General features: G+C 36.7%; 1 protein-coding gene across 1 annotated transcript in view; it reads left to right on the top strand.

The window, feature by feature from the left end:
- Positions 1-14,973, top strand: part of HSPA4L (heat shock protein family A (Hsp70) member 4 like) — a 29,060-nt gene that overhangs the window by 4,645 nt on the left and 9,442 nt on the right. The window contains exons 3-14 of the mRNA XM_080344513.1: positions 1,292-1,432; positions 2,543-2,665; positions 4,135-4,234; positions 6,142-6,275; positions 7,164-7,408; positions 7,493-7,569; positions 8,737-8,888; positions 9,404-9,510; positions 9,919-10,052; positions 11,029-11,231; positions 13,701-13,802; positions 14,318-14,455. Of these exons, the coding sequence (XP_080200639.1) occupies positions 1,292-1,432; positions 2,543-2,665; positions 4,135-4,234; positions 6,142-6,275; positions 7,164-7,408; positions 7,493-7,569; positions 8,737-8,888; positions 9,404-9,510; positions 9,919-10,052; positions 11,029-11,231; positions 13,701-13,802; positions 14,318-14,455 (1,656 nt within the window). The remainder of the gene's footprint in view (positions 1-1,291; positions 1,433-2,542; positions 2,666-4,134; positions 4,235-6,141; positions 6,276-7,163; positions 7,409-7,492; positions 7,570-8,736; positions 8,889-9,403; positions 9,511-9,918; positions 10,053-11,028; positions 11,232-13,700; positions 13,803-14,317; positions 14,456-14,973) is intronic.

Below are 14,973 nucleotides of genomic sequence, written 5' to 3' on the forward strand. Positions count from 1 at the left end.
TTGTTTTGACATTCAGAGTAGAGAAATAGGAAGAAACAGAACACCTTGTTTCTTTCTCAGTAAAAGATATTTTTTTACTTGCTTACTTATGACAGCAAGAATAGAGTTCATAATTAAATCTCCATTGAGAGTGAGGAGGAATTCTGTGCTTATGTTTTAGAAATGTTAAAACTGAAGTTGAACAATAAAAGTTTGTTATAGATATTGGTTGTTATTAAGATGCATTGATTTTACATTGTAAGTTCACTGTGTTAATTTGGAACTTTGGACAGAAGTAATATTTCTCTAATTCTCTGTAAATTCACTTGCAACCTAGGAAAACCTTCATTTGGAAGGAAAATATGTAGAAATTCATAATAGCCAGTGTGAATTTCCAAATTCAGAATAGGTTTGGTATTTCCTTCTTTGCATTCATGTATCGTGTTAGCATGCCAAGAAGAGGACTTCCTTCCCCTTAGTGTGGAGTGTAGGTGACTGGAAATGTAAAGCTGCGCTGTTTGGCAGGTATAAAGCTAATAGAGCCCACTGGTAATGCCGTGAGCAGCAACTATATGCAGCGGGTGGATCACTTTCATTCTGAGAAACTTTACACTATTTATCTGAGCTCAGCACCCAAACTTTGCTGGCAAAGAGATGTCCTGTCAGTATTTTTACCAGCTACAAAGTTTCCTATTTAGACTAGCAAAGTAGACTAGTTTATTTTGGAGAAATTGCCCTAAAGTAATTTCTTTTGATAACAAACACAATATTTAAGCTATGATGTGTTTGTTCTGGTCCTTACTTTGCTTGAAGTCTGTCCTTAAAGCAAGTAGGTTGAAACACTGGTGAGAGAATAGGTGTGGGAAGGCTTTCTGTCCAGATGGCATCTGAATTATAGGGGAATTTTGAAGTGAAATGCATTAATTTGTTGAAGCTTCGTTTAAGGTTGATGTAGTTAATAACTTCACTCATTCCTATTGACAGCCATTGAAACAGTATATAATCTAAAATATGGCACAATGTGTCGACAGCTCCTCTAAAATAAAAGATAAAGTGAAAACTGATGGGAGCAAGCTAATGCATGTTAAATAGTGAAGTAAACATGACTGTATTTTTTTAATGGAGACCACAGATTAAAAATCTAATGCTTTTTTATCTCGCCCCACCATTTGCTTTCCAGTAAATTTGTGGGGCTTGACACAAATATGTGTCAATATGTGCATTAAGCCCAGCATAACCATAGTTCCTTTCCAGATGGTCTTCTATTGTCTGCATGTCATGGATAATTAAAAATAAAATATCTTTTCCACAGATTGTCACAAATGTAAAAAATACATTGCATGGCTTCAAAAAATTGCATGGAAGAGCATTTGAAGATCCTTACATACAAGCTGAAAGGGCCAGACTTCCCTATGAACTTCAGAAGATGCCAAATGGTTCTGTAGGAGTAAAGGTGAGTTAGAGCTTTGTGCAGAACCTCTTTAGTGGTAGAGATGAGCACTTTGGACCTTTGCAGTAATGTGTGCTCAAATATTGTACTTTCTCTGAGATGTCTGTTGAGGTTTCTCATCAATTGTATCATCTTTCTATAGTCACAATAGTAGCTTCTCACCTTACCTTACTAGATCTACCTCCAGATCATATAATTACAGTGTGTATTAGTCTCATCTGAGTTTAGGTCTTAAAGACATGCAGAGACCAAGTTTCAGGAAAACAAGGTAACACTCTGAAGATGTAACACGAACAAGTTATTTTTATTTTGCTTCCAAACTAAATGGCTGGAAACTGCTCAAAGTTCAGGCCTCCTGGCTTCAGTCTCTGAATGTGTCTATCTTTTAGCATTTTAATTTGGATCGGGAGCACACTTCTGAGGCAAATCTCCCAGTCATCTTAGTGCACTTCGGGTTGCTTTGTGGTGGGGCTTTGTACCACACAACGTGAGTTTCTTCTGTATTACCTGCTTGCATCATGCTGATTTTCAGTGTAAATATAGCTGCTGCGCATCTTTCTGGGTTTCCCTGGAAGTGTTTTGGATTGCTAGAAAGATGGCAACCCGTCAGGAATTCAGAACATAGAACCTTGGATGAACACTGAAGATTCAGATGTGTTTCCTGAGCAGGGCAGGACTGTTAAAATTGCCTCATTTGCCCCTTCCTTGCCTCATGTGCTTGAGTGACCCTTGCAGGAAGCAAATGTTCCTTGGGTTTGCTCCAAAACTTTTTCTTTTTAGCTCTTGTTAGGATGCATGTGATTCTGTATGTATCATGCATTTTCTGTTTGGGTTTACTTAATTTTTTTTAATAGAAAGAACAGAAATATTTTAGCGTTGTGAGTAGCCCCTCAAGATAACTCAGATGCTGAGGTTTCCCACAAAAGAATTTTCAACTGAACTGAACTGATATGATTTGGTGCTATGGATTTGTGCTACTTGCATCAATTGATATGGAGAGTCTGGTGTTAAACTTGGGTCTCATTACTCAAAATTCCCAAAAAAATGTCCAAGACGCACATCTTAGAGAAAAGTTGAGATGATTTATTACAGAAGTGTAATTCTCTGTTTCAGGTAAGATACCTAGATGAAGAGAGACTGTTTGCAATTGAACAGATTACAGGAATGTTATTGGCCAAACTTAAGGAGACTTCAGAAAGCGCTTTGAAGAAGCCAGTGGCAGACTGCGTGATTTCAGTAAGTTGTAACATATTTATTGCAATTCTTTCTATAGGTAACTTAGTGTAAGCTAGTACTATTTATGCCATGGTGCAATGGTAAGAGATACAAGTAATGGATAGAAGTCACACCCCCCAAGAATGGGCCTTTATTATATGTTTTTCCAAATAAGGATACTTTTGTAATCATGTATGAGGAGATTGAAAATTTGTTAAGAATGTACTTTCAGAGAGAACATACTTAAACTGATTGAAACTGGCTAACTCCAAGTGCTACATATAGTAATCTTGGTTACTATAGTTGCAGTAATAAATGGGACCTGTCCCATGTGTAAGTTTATCTTCCTTGGTTCCTCAGAACCTTCCCAAATTCATGTTAAATTTCTTCATTGTTACATAGCTGAACAGTGGGTTGCAGTGTAGTTGAGTTGCCTGAACTTTATGGCTCTGAGGGTCGCACTTGCAATTTGAGAAGCCCAAACTACCTATGTTTGTTTGAAAAGGTATTTTTATTTGTCTCATTTACTTGTTTGGTTTTTTTAGCTAGTTTTCACACCCATGGCTGGGAGGAAGGGAGTGGAAGCAGAGAGCTTGAAAACATGAGGTTTTGTTCCTGTTACAGAGTCCTAAATAAATGTCTGCTGTTCACATTGTCTCTGTTTACTGCTTGACTTCTGGTGAGAAGTCTGGGCATGAAGTATTGGGGTTATCCCTTCTCTGTCAGACAGACATGGGAACCGGAAAGCTTTATATTTGGCTGTTAGAAATCTGCTTTGATCTTTTTCCTTGCTTCCTTATGGTATACAAAGACACTTGCAGAGAATCCTCCCACACAAACAAGGTTCCTTGGTAATACACCACAGTGGTAGCTAATGAAATAGATGCTAGAATGCAGTTCTATGTCTGAAACTTCACAGAAGTAGCAGATGTAGCAACTGATTGCAGCTGGTTTCTAAATGGGCTCTGATTGTGCTTTAGCTATTTTTGGTGGAACTGAATATTGTAGCGCACTGTAAGCTGGCACGGTGCTGGAGGTGATAACTAAAATTTGGATGCAAGTTCAGTTGTAACACACAGTTCAGCATTAAGTTTAGTTCCAGTACTGCTGTAGTGCAGTAACTTATTTTTAGGGCTATATATGAATATTTATTGTGTTGACGTTATGCTATACATACATTTTCAGAAACAGGTAATGATTTTAAAATCAGAGACTCATCAGAAGAATCTGAGAAAACATGTTCAGTTGTTTCATGCTAAAATGTTGTTTGTTTAAAATGCAACTCTTGGCTGTCACTTCATTTTTATAATATTTTGAAGTTTTAATTAAAATATGCACTAAAATGAATTACCTAGCTGTTTGATTCAGGCTGCCTTATTAATATGAGGTTAGCATATAGCAGTTTCTTGTGGTATTGAAATCTATAGCATTGTTTCTTCAAATTAAATGTCTGTATTTCATAATATCCCATGCAATTTTTTTTTAAACAGGTACCCAGTTTCTTCACTGATGCTGAGAGAAGGTCTGTAATGGCAGCTGCACAGATCGCAGGATTAAATTGTCTGAAACTGATGAATGAAACTACAGCAGGTAAAGGGTAGCAACACTCTTTTGTTATTCATTCAGGCTATTGAACGTGTGAGAGTGATGACGTACTCCTGTTACACAATAAGGAGCTTGGGAAAAAGCTACCCAGGCTAGCACTGCCCAATCCAGCTTGGGAACTGGAAACACAACAACTGTGTCAGCAGGGTGGTGTTCAGCACTTAGGAGACATGATGAGAGGTTGGGTTTGCTAACTTGACTAGAGTGCCACCTGAAAACAGCTGCCCTGCTGCCAAAGTGAAGCTGGCATCTCTTCTTATGTCTCTGCTGTACCATGTGGCTATAGCAGCTGTATCAGAAAGGCCTGAGCTAGCTTTGGAATCTCTTCATAATCCAGCTGGGATGTGCACCTGACCTAAATTCTCAGTTGTGTTTTTAAAAACTAGTATAGTACAGCATTATCAGACATCACTTGCATCTACCTGAACGATTACAGTAAGTATGTTATTTATAGGTATATAGTGAGGTCTTTTAGAAGCGTGATATTTCCCCATACTTTTGCTCTCCATTGCACTTCCAAATGACCTTATTTATATCTCTTTGAGTTTATTTACAGTTAGCTCTTAATATAGCTCTTCTTTCCTCAGTTTGATGAAACAGTGATGTAACTGAATTTTCTTTCCAGCTCAATGGAAGATGGGTGTGCTGGACTAAAAATAAGTCTCATGGAAGTATTAGTGAAATACTTTTTTATCATAAGCTAATATTTGAAATTAAATATATTTAAAGGAAATTTTAAAATGTGTAATCCAAAGATTTCTCATTTTCAACTGCATAATATGTATGCATTAAAAGCTGCTTCTACACAAATTGCATTTTTATGGAACTTTTTCTGGAAGCAGACTTGCTGATCACACTTGGAAACAAACTGTATGACTTTTCAAAATATCTAAATCAAGTCAAGCGTAAGTCTGTGGGAAAATGACAGTTGAAATTTGTGAAAATCGTGTCAGTTGTAGCATTGGCACAACTGTTTTTTCTATGAAGTAGTTTGTTTACTGCCCTCCTCTGGCTTTGGTGGACTCTTGGTAGTTTATAAAAATATGTTACACTTCATGGGAATTAAGTTGGAGCTGTTTAAACCAGTAACTTATTTTTTTTTCCTTTTTTTAAGTTGTTTGATTTATACTCTTGAGCAGTTTTCCAAATGAGTGCTGGCATTGAAATCTTAGTTTCTTATAAAATAGTCTTTAAAACATTTTTGTTCTCTCTTGAGCATGCTTGAGTTTTGCAAAACTGAGGTAAAAATATTGAAAGTAAGGCATTTCAAAGGAGAGTTATAGGCATGAGGCTTAATCTGTGAAATGTCACAAATTACGATGTTAATTTGTCTGCAAGCAGAACTGAAATAACAAGGTGAAGCTTTAGGAGCATTAAACCCTCACTTGACATCTCTTTGCTCCACTGACAGTGAAAAATGTGATTTTAACTTGTTAACTTTCTTTGTGGTGAGCTGCTTTATATTTGAACAATAATTCTTAAACAGAAGCAAAAATAATCAGTCTTATAAATCCTGGATTTAAAAATTTAAATTTATGATGGCGCATACATAACTGAATTCAGTGCTTTGGAGGTGCACAGCATGCTGTTCTTGTTGGAAAGAGATGTTAAGTTATACGGAGTAGTTAAATGTCAATTATATGAATGAACATGAGGTAACTTACTAGTAAAACTATAAATCAAACAGTAAAAAATGAGAATAAAGAACGCAGCAACTCATGATGGTCTGAAACTTGTGGCCCTTTTATGTTCTCTTTGGGCAGAGTAATGGAGACGTTTAGAAAGAGGAACCACAAGTAGTGTCTTTCTGTTGGCTTTTTCTGCAGTGCCTTTACCATGTGTTTACAGTTGCATACAGCTTTCCCTTAACTTGACGGGCTGGTGTTTTTCAGTTGCACTGGCCTATGGGATATATAAGCAAGATCTGCCGGCCTTGGAAGAGAAGCCAAGAAATGTCATCTTTGTAGATATGGGGCATTCTGCGTATCAGGTTTCAATCTGTGCTTTTAACAAAGGAAAACTGAAGGTAATATTTGAAGTTATACAGTATAATCCCATATACCTGAAGTATTTAATTATACAATACTCAAAATACTGTTCTGTGGGAATTTGGGGTTTTTTTGTTAATAAATAAATGTCTATAGCAAACATTTTTTAAATGCAGAATACAAAACGTTTTCAGCTGTTTTGCAAATCTATTTTTATAAAATGCAGAAATGAAGTATCCCAGAGAGTTTTTTTGAAAAGTACTTGGCAATTAAGCATATTGCACGTTTTTTATGTCATATCGCTTAAATATATGCATTTTCTGGTAGTCTCATAAGCATTTTAGTTGTGCATCTGACTTGTATATGGGAAGTTATTGAACTGTCCTGAATTGCTCTATGATTTTTTTTCTTCTTCCGCCTGTGACGGTTCAAAATCTAAATTCAATAAGATGTGAAGTAAAACAGAACAGTCTTCTCTTCCAGTTTGGATATTTTTGTCCTTGAGCTGCTGATGGCTGAGTGATTTTGTGTATTTGTTTGGTAGCAGAATGTGGTCATCTGAAGATGATAGAAGGTTTTTCTGTTTTAAGTAAATGACACAGAACTAGGAACAGGATGACAAAATAGCTATCCTAGTGTGTCTTTAAGTTAGTAAACTGGTTAGGGGCTGCAGTATGGTAGGAAATAGCATGGTTGATGCAATAGTATTTTATTTGGGGAGGGCAAAAACTGAATAATTGAGAAGTGATTTTTCTTTTTAAAGTTCTGTTGGACAACTACATAGAAAACTGTGAGAAAACTAATTTTCCTGTATCAAACCTATGTTTAAAGTTGTTAACTTCTGAAGCCAGTGTCTGTATGAAAGCCATCTCTGTATCTAAGCAAACGTTATCTAAAAACTTTTTAATCTCTGCTCTTCTGTGCAGGTCTTAGCTACTACTTTTGACCCTTTCTTAGGTGGCAGGAATTTTGATGAGGCTTTGGTAGACTACTTCTCTGAAGAATTTAGGACAAAATACAAACTGAATGTAAAAGAGAATCCCCGAGCACTGCTACGATTGTATCAGGAATGTGAAAAACTAAAGAAGCTTATGAGTGCAAATGCTTCTGACCTTCCACTCAACATTGAGTGCTTCATGAATGACCTTGATGTCTCCAGTAAGATGAACAGGTACTGTGCATCACTGTCACCACAGTGCAGTGAGGTGGGGTCTCTGTGCTGTCCTGTGACATGAAACGCTTTCCTTGTTCGCAGAGCTCAGTTTGAGCAGTTGTGTGCTGCCCTGCTGGCCAGAGTGGAGCCTCCTCTGAGAGCAGCCATGGAACAAGCTAGTAAGTAGGAGTTAATTTAGGTATTATTTTTGGTTCAAGAAAGTAACTAGTAATTCAGTTATCCTAGATCTCTTTAATGATTATCTTTTTAATATATTTTTGTATTTATTAGAATTGCAAAGCTAAGTTCTGAAAAGTTAAATGTAAGTTCCATTCATATGCTTGTCATATATGCATGATTCCATTCCTGCCTCATTTAGCGCACCTGTCACTTTGCAACCCTGATTTATTGACCCTCATTCACCCTGCATAATGGAAAAGGTTGGCCCTATGAAAGATTGTTTTAAAAAATAAATGTAAACCAACCAAACCAAAACCATAATGGGAAAAACTATTATTCTTTACTCCAACTGTCTGGCCAGCCTGTTCCATATGTGATACATACATGTCCTCACTGACCTGAGAATTTGGCAGTATATCCTTAAAATAAATTATCTGAAGCATGTGCAAATAACCTTTTTTCTTTTTTTTTTGCCTAATGTAGTATAAAGGAGAGAATTAGACTTTGCCAGGAAAAGGTTTTAGCCTTAACTACAGCATCTTCAACTAAAACAAAGAGAAAATTTCTGCTTACCTTGTGTCTTGGCTAGATAACTAAACCAGGAAGTAAGAACCTGAATAAGTGCTGGGCAGAACTGTTCAAGGACGGACAGTTGTATCTTGAATCCAGAATTAAAAAGTTACCCTGCGAGCACAGTCTAATACTATGTATTTTTAGTTAAGGGGTTTGCTTTTCTTTATTGAAAAACAAAATTAAACCAAAGATAAGATGAAGTATATTTGGGATTCATTTTGTTCTTGTTTATGAGGAGGGAGGCATTGTCCAGTAGTGCAGTGCTGCCAAAGAAAACCCAGTTGCACACAGTTGAGTTTACACGTGTCAGAGAGGGGATGCACATGGACAGTGTATTTCAGAGAACAGCTGTCCTCATTTATGCTTGGCTTCTGCATTTTTCAGGACTACATAACTAGAAAACTTGGTAGCCTACAGGAGGGACAGAGATTTTGAATAGGGCGCATCGTGACAAAGCTGGTTTTAAAGATCATGTCGGCCATTGAATATATTCAGTGCTTGTCTCTGTCTAGATAATAACGGACCTCTGTTATTGTCCAAAGACAGCTTTGCTATCTTGATGGTAACTTAAGGCCATGCACTCTCTCTTCTAGAACTTCAGCGTGAAGATATCTACAGTATAGAAATAGTAGGTGGGGCTACTCGAATTCCAGCAGTGAAGGAACAGATCTCTAACTTTTTCTGTAAAGAAATAAGCACCACACTAAATGCTGATGAAGCTGTTGCAAGAGGCTGTGCCTTGCAGGTATAGTTATTGAAATTACACTTCAGTATTGCTTATTTAACTTCATGTACTAACGAAATACAACTAACCAAAAACAAAAGGTACTATAGTTGAAACAAGATGTAGAGTCTTACTTGCTCTTTCACCATTTGGTGACAGTGACAATGTCAGAAACTATTGTATTTTATCTGGTAATTTGCCACTGAGTGATCTTAGAAGGATGGTCTTGTGAGAGGCCTGTTAAATTTGATAAAGCACATAGCACTGTTCCACTTCTGTGGAATCGTTTGGAAGCTTTGGTGGCTGCCTTTACTGACAGTCACTAGGGAAGTAGCATCTGTTATTACCTTAATTAAGTCTTTCAGTTTAATTAACTTTCTACGAAGCACGGGAAGTTTCTCTTAAAGTTCTGCAGTAAGCAGGACCTCTGTGTGACCTATAGGAATCATAGCCTTTTTGCACTGAAGTATTTAGTATTGTACTTGTTATTTATTTGACTACATGGATATAATGAAATTTCATTTTTTGCTTTCTAGTGTGCAATTCTTTCCCCGGCTTTTAAAGTGCGTGAATTTTCCATCACAGATGTTGTTCCTTATTCTGTAACATTAAGATGGAAATCATCTTATGAAGAAGGAACAGGGTAAGTTGTATGGTGCCTAATAAAAAGTGTCTGTTTGTATGTGTATGTAAAGAAAAATGTTAAGCTATGGGAAAGACCAGGCCTCAGACTTTGAAGCTGTCACCCACTCCAACAGTTCTAATTTTTTTGCATCGTACCTCTTGATTTCTGATTACTGCTTAATTGGAAATACGTTTAATTAAAAAATGTTTGTGTGAAGTTGCTTCCTTTTTTTTGTAAGTGTGACGTGGAATCTGTAGTCCGGCTTTGAGACTTGTAGGCCTTCAACCTGGAACTCTTGTCATAAACAGACTTAAACTAGTTTACTTAGCTGGTTGGTTAGCACAGCTGCTGATCATTAGCATACCTTGATTTTGATTATCTGTTATGTTCAGTGGTTTAATCTTTGTTAATATTTTACTGCTTCAGGGAATGTGAAGTCTTCAGTAAGAACCACGCTGCTCCATTCTCAAAAGTAATTACTTTTCACAAGAAAGAGCCTTTTGACCTAGAAGCTTACTATACCCAGCCACATGAAGTGCCTTATCCTGATTCCAGAATAGGTAAGAACATGTGAATAAAAGCCCTCTACTCTACTCCTCTTGACTATGGCAAAAGTGGTTCTCTTTTTTTTTTAATATGTTACTTGTATATTTCCAAGGTTATAGGAAAGCCAAGGTTCTTTAGAAAGGCTCCACATGATCTTGGTTTAGGTGGGGTGATCAAACAGCATCAATGTCTTTTGGCAGTTACTAGAAATTTTGTTTCTTCTTTGTATCAGTCTTCACTTTAAAAAAGGTGGTACAAAGATTTTAGTGCTATATTGTCTGGTTCTTTCAACCTCTCTAAAATGTGGTAGCCTGGATTTTTCAAAGAGATTTGATCAAAGGAGCTGTTAGCACTAGACAGTTTCCTGGTATTCGTCTGTATTTTTCTGTTAATCTAACAACATACAGAATAGGCATATCCTGAATGTAAACGTCTGTAGGAGTCTAATGTATTAGATGGCATGAGTAAGTTTCCTGGTAGCTAATGTTACCTTACTTGCAGTTACTAGAGACTCTGAGAAATCTACTAATTTATGGTTTTGTTTATTGATTCAGGAATTGGATATAAACTTGGTGCTACCTATTTAGTTGTCTATGGAAGGAGTCTGTCATCTTTAGGGATAAAAGGAACCATTTGAGATGAATTGCAGAGCAATTTCTCTAGTGTGATGATTAGAGAAGGCAACAGAGAACACCTAATTAAGTGTTATCTTGTTTTGTTTGGGTTTTTTTTTTATGAAATACAGATAAAGCAAAACCATCTTGTTAATTACCAGTTCACTGATGATAATTGGGGAACCAGATTTTAGGTTACCTAGCTGCAGCTTACACTGTAGAAATCACAGCTAAGTAGGAAGATTCCAGAGATTTGACTTAAATTGCATAAAATTACTATTGAAATTAACACCCTTCAAGGAATGTATTTTATTTGTTGTTTTCTTCTTTCACTTTTTTTTGGAACAACTATTAACACCCTCTTTGTTTTTTCAAGGGCGTTTCACTATTCAAAATGTTGGTCCCCAACACGATGGTGACAATTCCAAAGTGAAGGTTAAAGTGCGTGTCAATATTCACGGCCTTTTCAGTGTGGCTAATGCCTCTATAATAGAGAAGCAGCACATAGAAGGAGATCACAATGACACACCTATGGACACTGAATCATCAAGCAAGAACCAAGGCAGAGATGATGAGCTGGTATGTGAACTTGTAAATATCTACACCCCTTGTAACTCTGACAAGAGAGCCAATAATTGGAGATTAAATCATAGTGTATAGCTTTTTACACTTACTGTTTCTCCACCCTTAAATTATTTCTAGTTATGTAACACATTTCTTCATGTCTGTTTATTATTAAAGTACTGGTGACATGTGGCACTGAGGAAAAAAATTATAAAAACAGATTCTAAGGAAAAAGAATAATTTTCATTGTTTTTTTTAGCACCTCTACTAGTCTTAGCATTATATAGTGTTGCTATTAATATCAAATTGCAACAATATTTAATGAGAACTGTCGACAAATTAGTTCTAAAGGTTTGGTTTTCCTCAAGTACTGTATTTTCATGGAGCAAAAAATCCATGGTATTTCTTTGTTTCATAAACATTCTTTCACTAAGGCATTTCTTGATCTGCCTCAGTGCTGGTAATCATTACAAACTGACTTGTAAGTCCATAGGGGAGAATTACTGGAAATAAATGTGCAGCAGCATTGTCATTAATACTGAGAAAAGAACATTTTTTACTTCCTTATGTCATTGTTGGCCAGTGTATTAAAGTACTACAGATCCTTAGTGCTGGCTCACAGTATTCTACCCATCAATTCTCTCATTCTAGTGTGAGGAGGATCAACTTTCTTGATAGTGCCTGTGTACCAGACGTAGATTTGCTGAGAGTAGTGAGGTGCAGCAGCTCCATTTGGTACTGTGGAATGTCTTTCTGAGACTGCAATGCTCAGCAGGGTGACCAGTCCCACAGGCAGTTGGACATCCTGAGGCAGGGTTTCCTTAGGGAGTAAGGCTGGACAGACAGCAAACACTCGGCAGCTTTATTTAGAGGAAGAGGTGAATGCATTTTTGTCATTATCTCTTAAAATTTGTCTTCAGCTTTCCCCACTTCAGTTGAATATACTACAGGAACTAGAGCAAATACACAGCATTACATAATTGATATAAACAACTCCATAATTATTAGCTGTTTTCCAGGAATTTGAGTGTGTTTGAAATGCCAATCATGATGCGGTTGCTTGTGGACTAGTGCTCTGCATCTGGTAGTGGTACACAAGTGAAAAGTGGTTAAAAGTGACATAGTTGGCAGCTAGTGTAATAAGTGTACTGCATGTGGAGGTTACTAAGACTAGTACACAGTGTTTGTTACAAAAGTAACCACTTCCACGCTCAGGCTTTCAATTTATCACGCTTCCATTCATCTAACACGTCTTCTGTTTTGCAATGGTGCTTGTCAGCAGTCACCTTTCATTATTGAGGATGGTACTGTCGACTCGGAGGAGGAGGTTTGTGGTGTATATATGTAGTATTTCCCCCTCTAGCTTTTTTGTGTAGGCAAAACAGTTGCTTCCAGTTGTTGCCTTTTCTGTGTGAACAGTAAGAACAGTAAATGGGGATGTTTGGTTTTTTCTACTCTGAAGAGACAAAACTTAAATTTAGTAAAAGTAGCCTTCTTGTTTTCAACTTTCATTGTTAGAAACTTGCAAAATCAATTAACATAGCTAAACTGCATATGTACCTGTGCTAGAGTTTGAAATCCTTAAATATTTTTTTCTTGTACTTTGCAGAACTAGCAATAAATTATTTTACATGACTATGTAGTTTTTGAATCTGGGAATCTTAATTCCTTGAAATAGAAGTAATCTTAGACCTTTCAGACCTCAGCTATAGCTCATTGTTTATTGGTGCTCCGGACGACAAAATATTGGAATCATTCTGAAAACTTTAGATGTACCCATTATTATGTTATCAAAAGCTTTTTGCAATGACAACAGGGAATTGTGTTTTTTAAGCTAAATCAAGCAATCAGCACTAGTAATTAGTGATGTCTTTGAGATCCTTAAATTTAGAATAAGGCACAGGTGAACTACAGATACATAAAAGTGAAACCTCCTTAATTTCAGGGGGCAGGGAGGGAAGACAGTTGGTAATGTGCTCCAAGAGGCTACTGCAGAAACTGATTTTCATGGTCTTACGAGACAGGTGTAGGTAACAAATAACAGTGACTAAATTACTGCTGTTTTGGATTACAAGCTTTAAAGTTTAGGTGTATGAGGTCAAAGTTCTGGCTGTTCCATAGAGAAAGTATTGTTGTTGCCTGTGTTGTTGGTGGTCTGTTTCTAGAATGCTCTTTGCATACATTTCGGATGTATTTATTTCTAATGGAAAATGGAGTATTTGCAGGGCTTAGTGTAATACTGTACAGGGGACAGACTGCAACATCATAATTACTTCAAGGGGGACAGGCAGAATAGAATTTCCATTTAATTTGAGAAAGCTATGAATAGATGTACTATATCAAAATAACTGTTTAAACATGGTGAATCAAAAATCCTTAAGATTGATTCTTAATTCCATATATTATCTGTGAGGTACTGTAATGAATGTCAGTCTTAAATCTCATGGCAAATCTATGTATTCAGTTATGTAACTCTTTTTCTAGGATAAAATGCAGGTTGATCAAGATGAAGGTAATCAGAAAAGTCAAGCTGAACAACAGAACCAAGCCGAGGAGGAAACTGAAAATGCAGGAACCGAAACAAAAGTTTGTATTCAGTATTGATACAGAAATGTAACGCTGCTTCCCTTAGACTTGGCCCAGTACTCTCAAGGCTATTTATCTTCCTAGTTGCAATACATGAGACTGTATTTGGAGGAGTACAGCCCTATTGCAATGGTTAAGTTAGGAATTCTACCTTAGCACTTTCATTACCAACACATTATACTATGATTAGGACTTTGAAGTAAGTTTCTGTTATTTAACACAGTTTTATAGTGAAGATGGAATCTAGGGAAACTTCAAAACATTATGAAGAAGAATATGCAGTGTCTTTGTCTTTTGAACAAGTTTTCTCAACAGCTCTTCACATTATGTTTAAAGAAATTAAATTTCACCTGTTTGGTTCATAACTAAGGTAGTGGTGATTCTGAATAGCAGAGGAATAATTTGTTTCTTCATTTACATACGGTTAATTTGTAGCTGCCTTGCTAGTTTCATTTGTCTCTCTTTTTTGTAGTAATATTCTTGAAAGTTTCTTGATAGTGTACATCTCTTTATAGGCTGCTTTTGGAGACAAGCAGGATCATCCAGCCCAACCAAAGGCTAAAACAAAAGTTAAGAGTATTGACCTACCTATACAGGCAAGCCTCTTTAGACAACTGGGACAAGATCTTATCAATTGCTATATAGAAAATGAGGTAAGCAGCATAAATAGATGACCACTAAAATTAATGTCACTGTAAATAATTATCTAGAAAGTATTTGCAACCACAAACTTACCATCTAAATTAGAATTTCTTGGGGGTTTGTCCTTAATTGTAAGGGGGTTTGTTTTAGTTGGGTTTTTTTTGGTGAGGTGAATCTTATTTCATTAGACTTAACTACGCACATCTCATGACTTTGACCTATCAGCCTGTTTTAGCTGAAGTATCAATTCCTTAGTCAGGAAGTGCCTAGGACTGCCATTCAGGGCTGCACAGTGTGTTACAGGAATGCCAGTTGTTATTGCCTGACCTGAGCCTGGTCTGGAGTAGCAGTTCGCACATCTTTTGGTGCTTTACAAAAGTTGTGTCCTTAGTTACATCACATTTTTGCCCTTCAAGTCCTACATCAGCAGCAAAATACTATAACATGTGAAAAACCTGCTGAAAGGCAGGTTCCTTTCTGAACTATGTATTATGTCTGTGAAGATCCTACCAGCATAAGCTTCTCTGTG

Source organism: Nesoenas mayeri, assembly GCF_963082525.1.
Source record: "Nesoenas mayeri genome assembly, chromosome: 4".
Lineage (NCBI taxonomy): Eukaryota > Metazoa > Chordata > Aves > Columbiformes > Columbidae > Nesoenas > Nesoenas mayeri.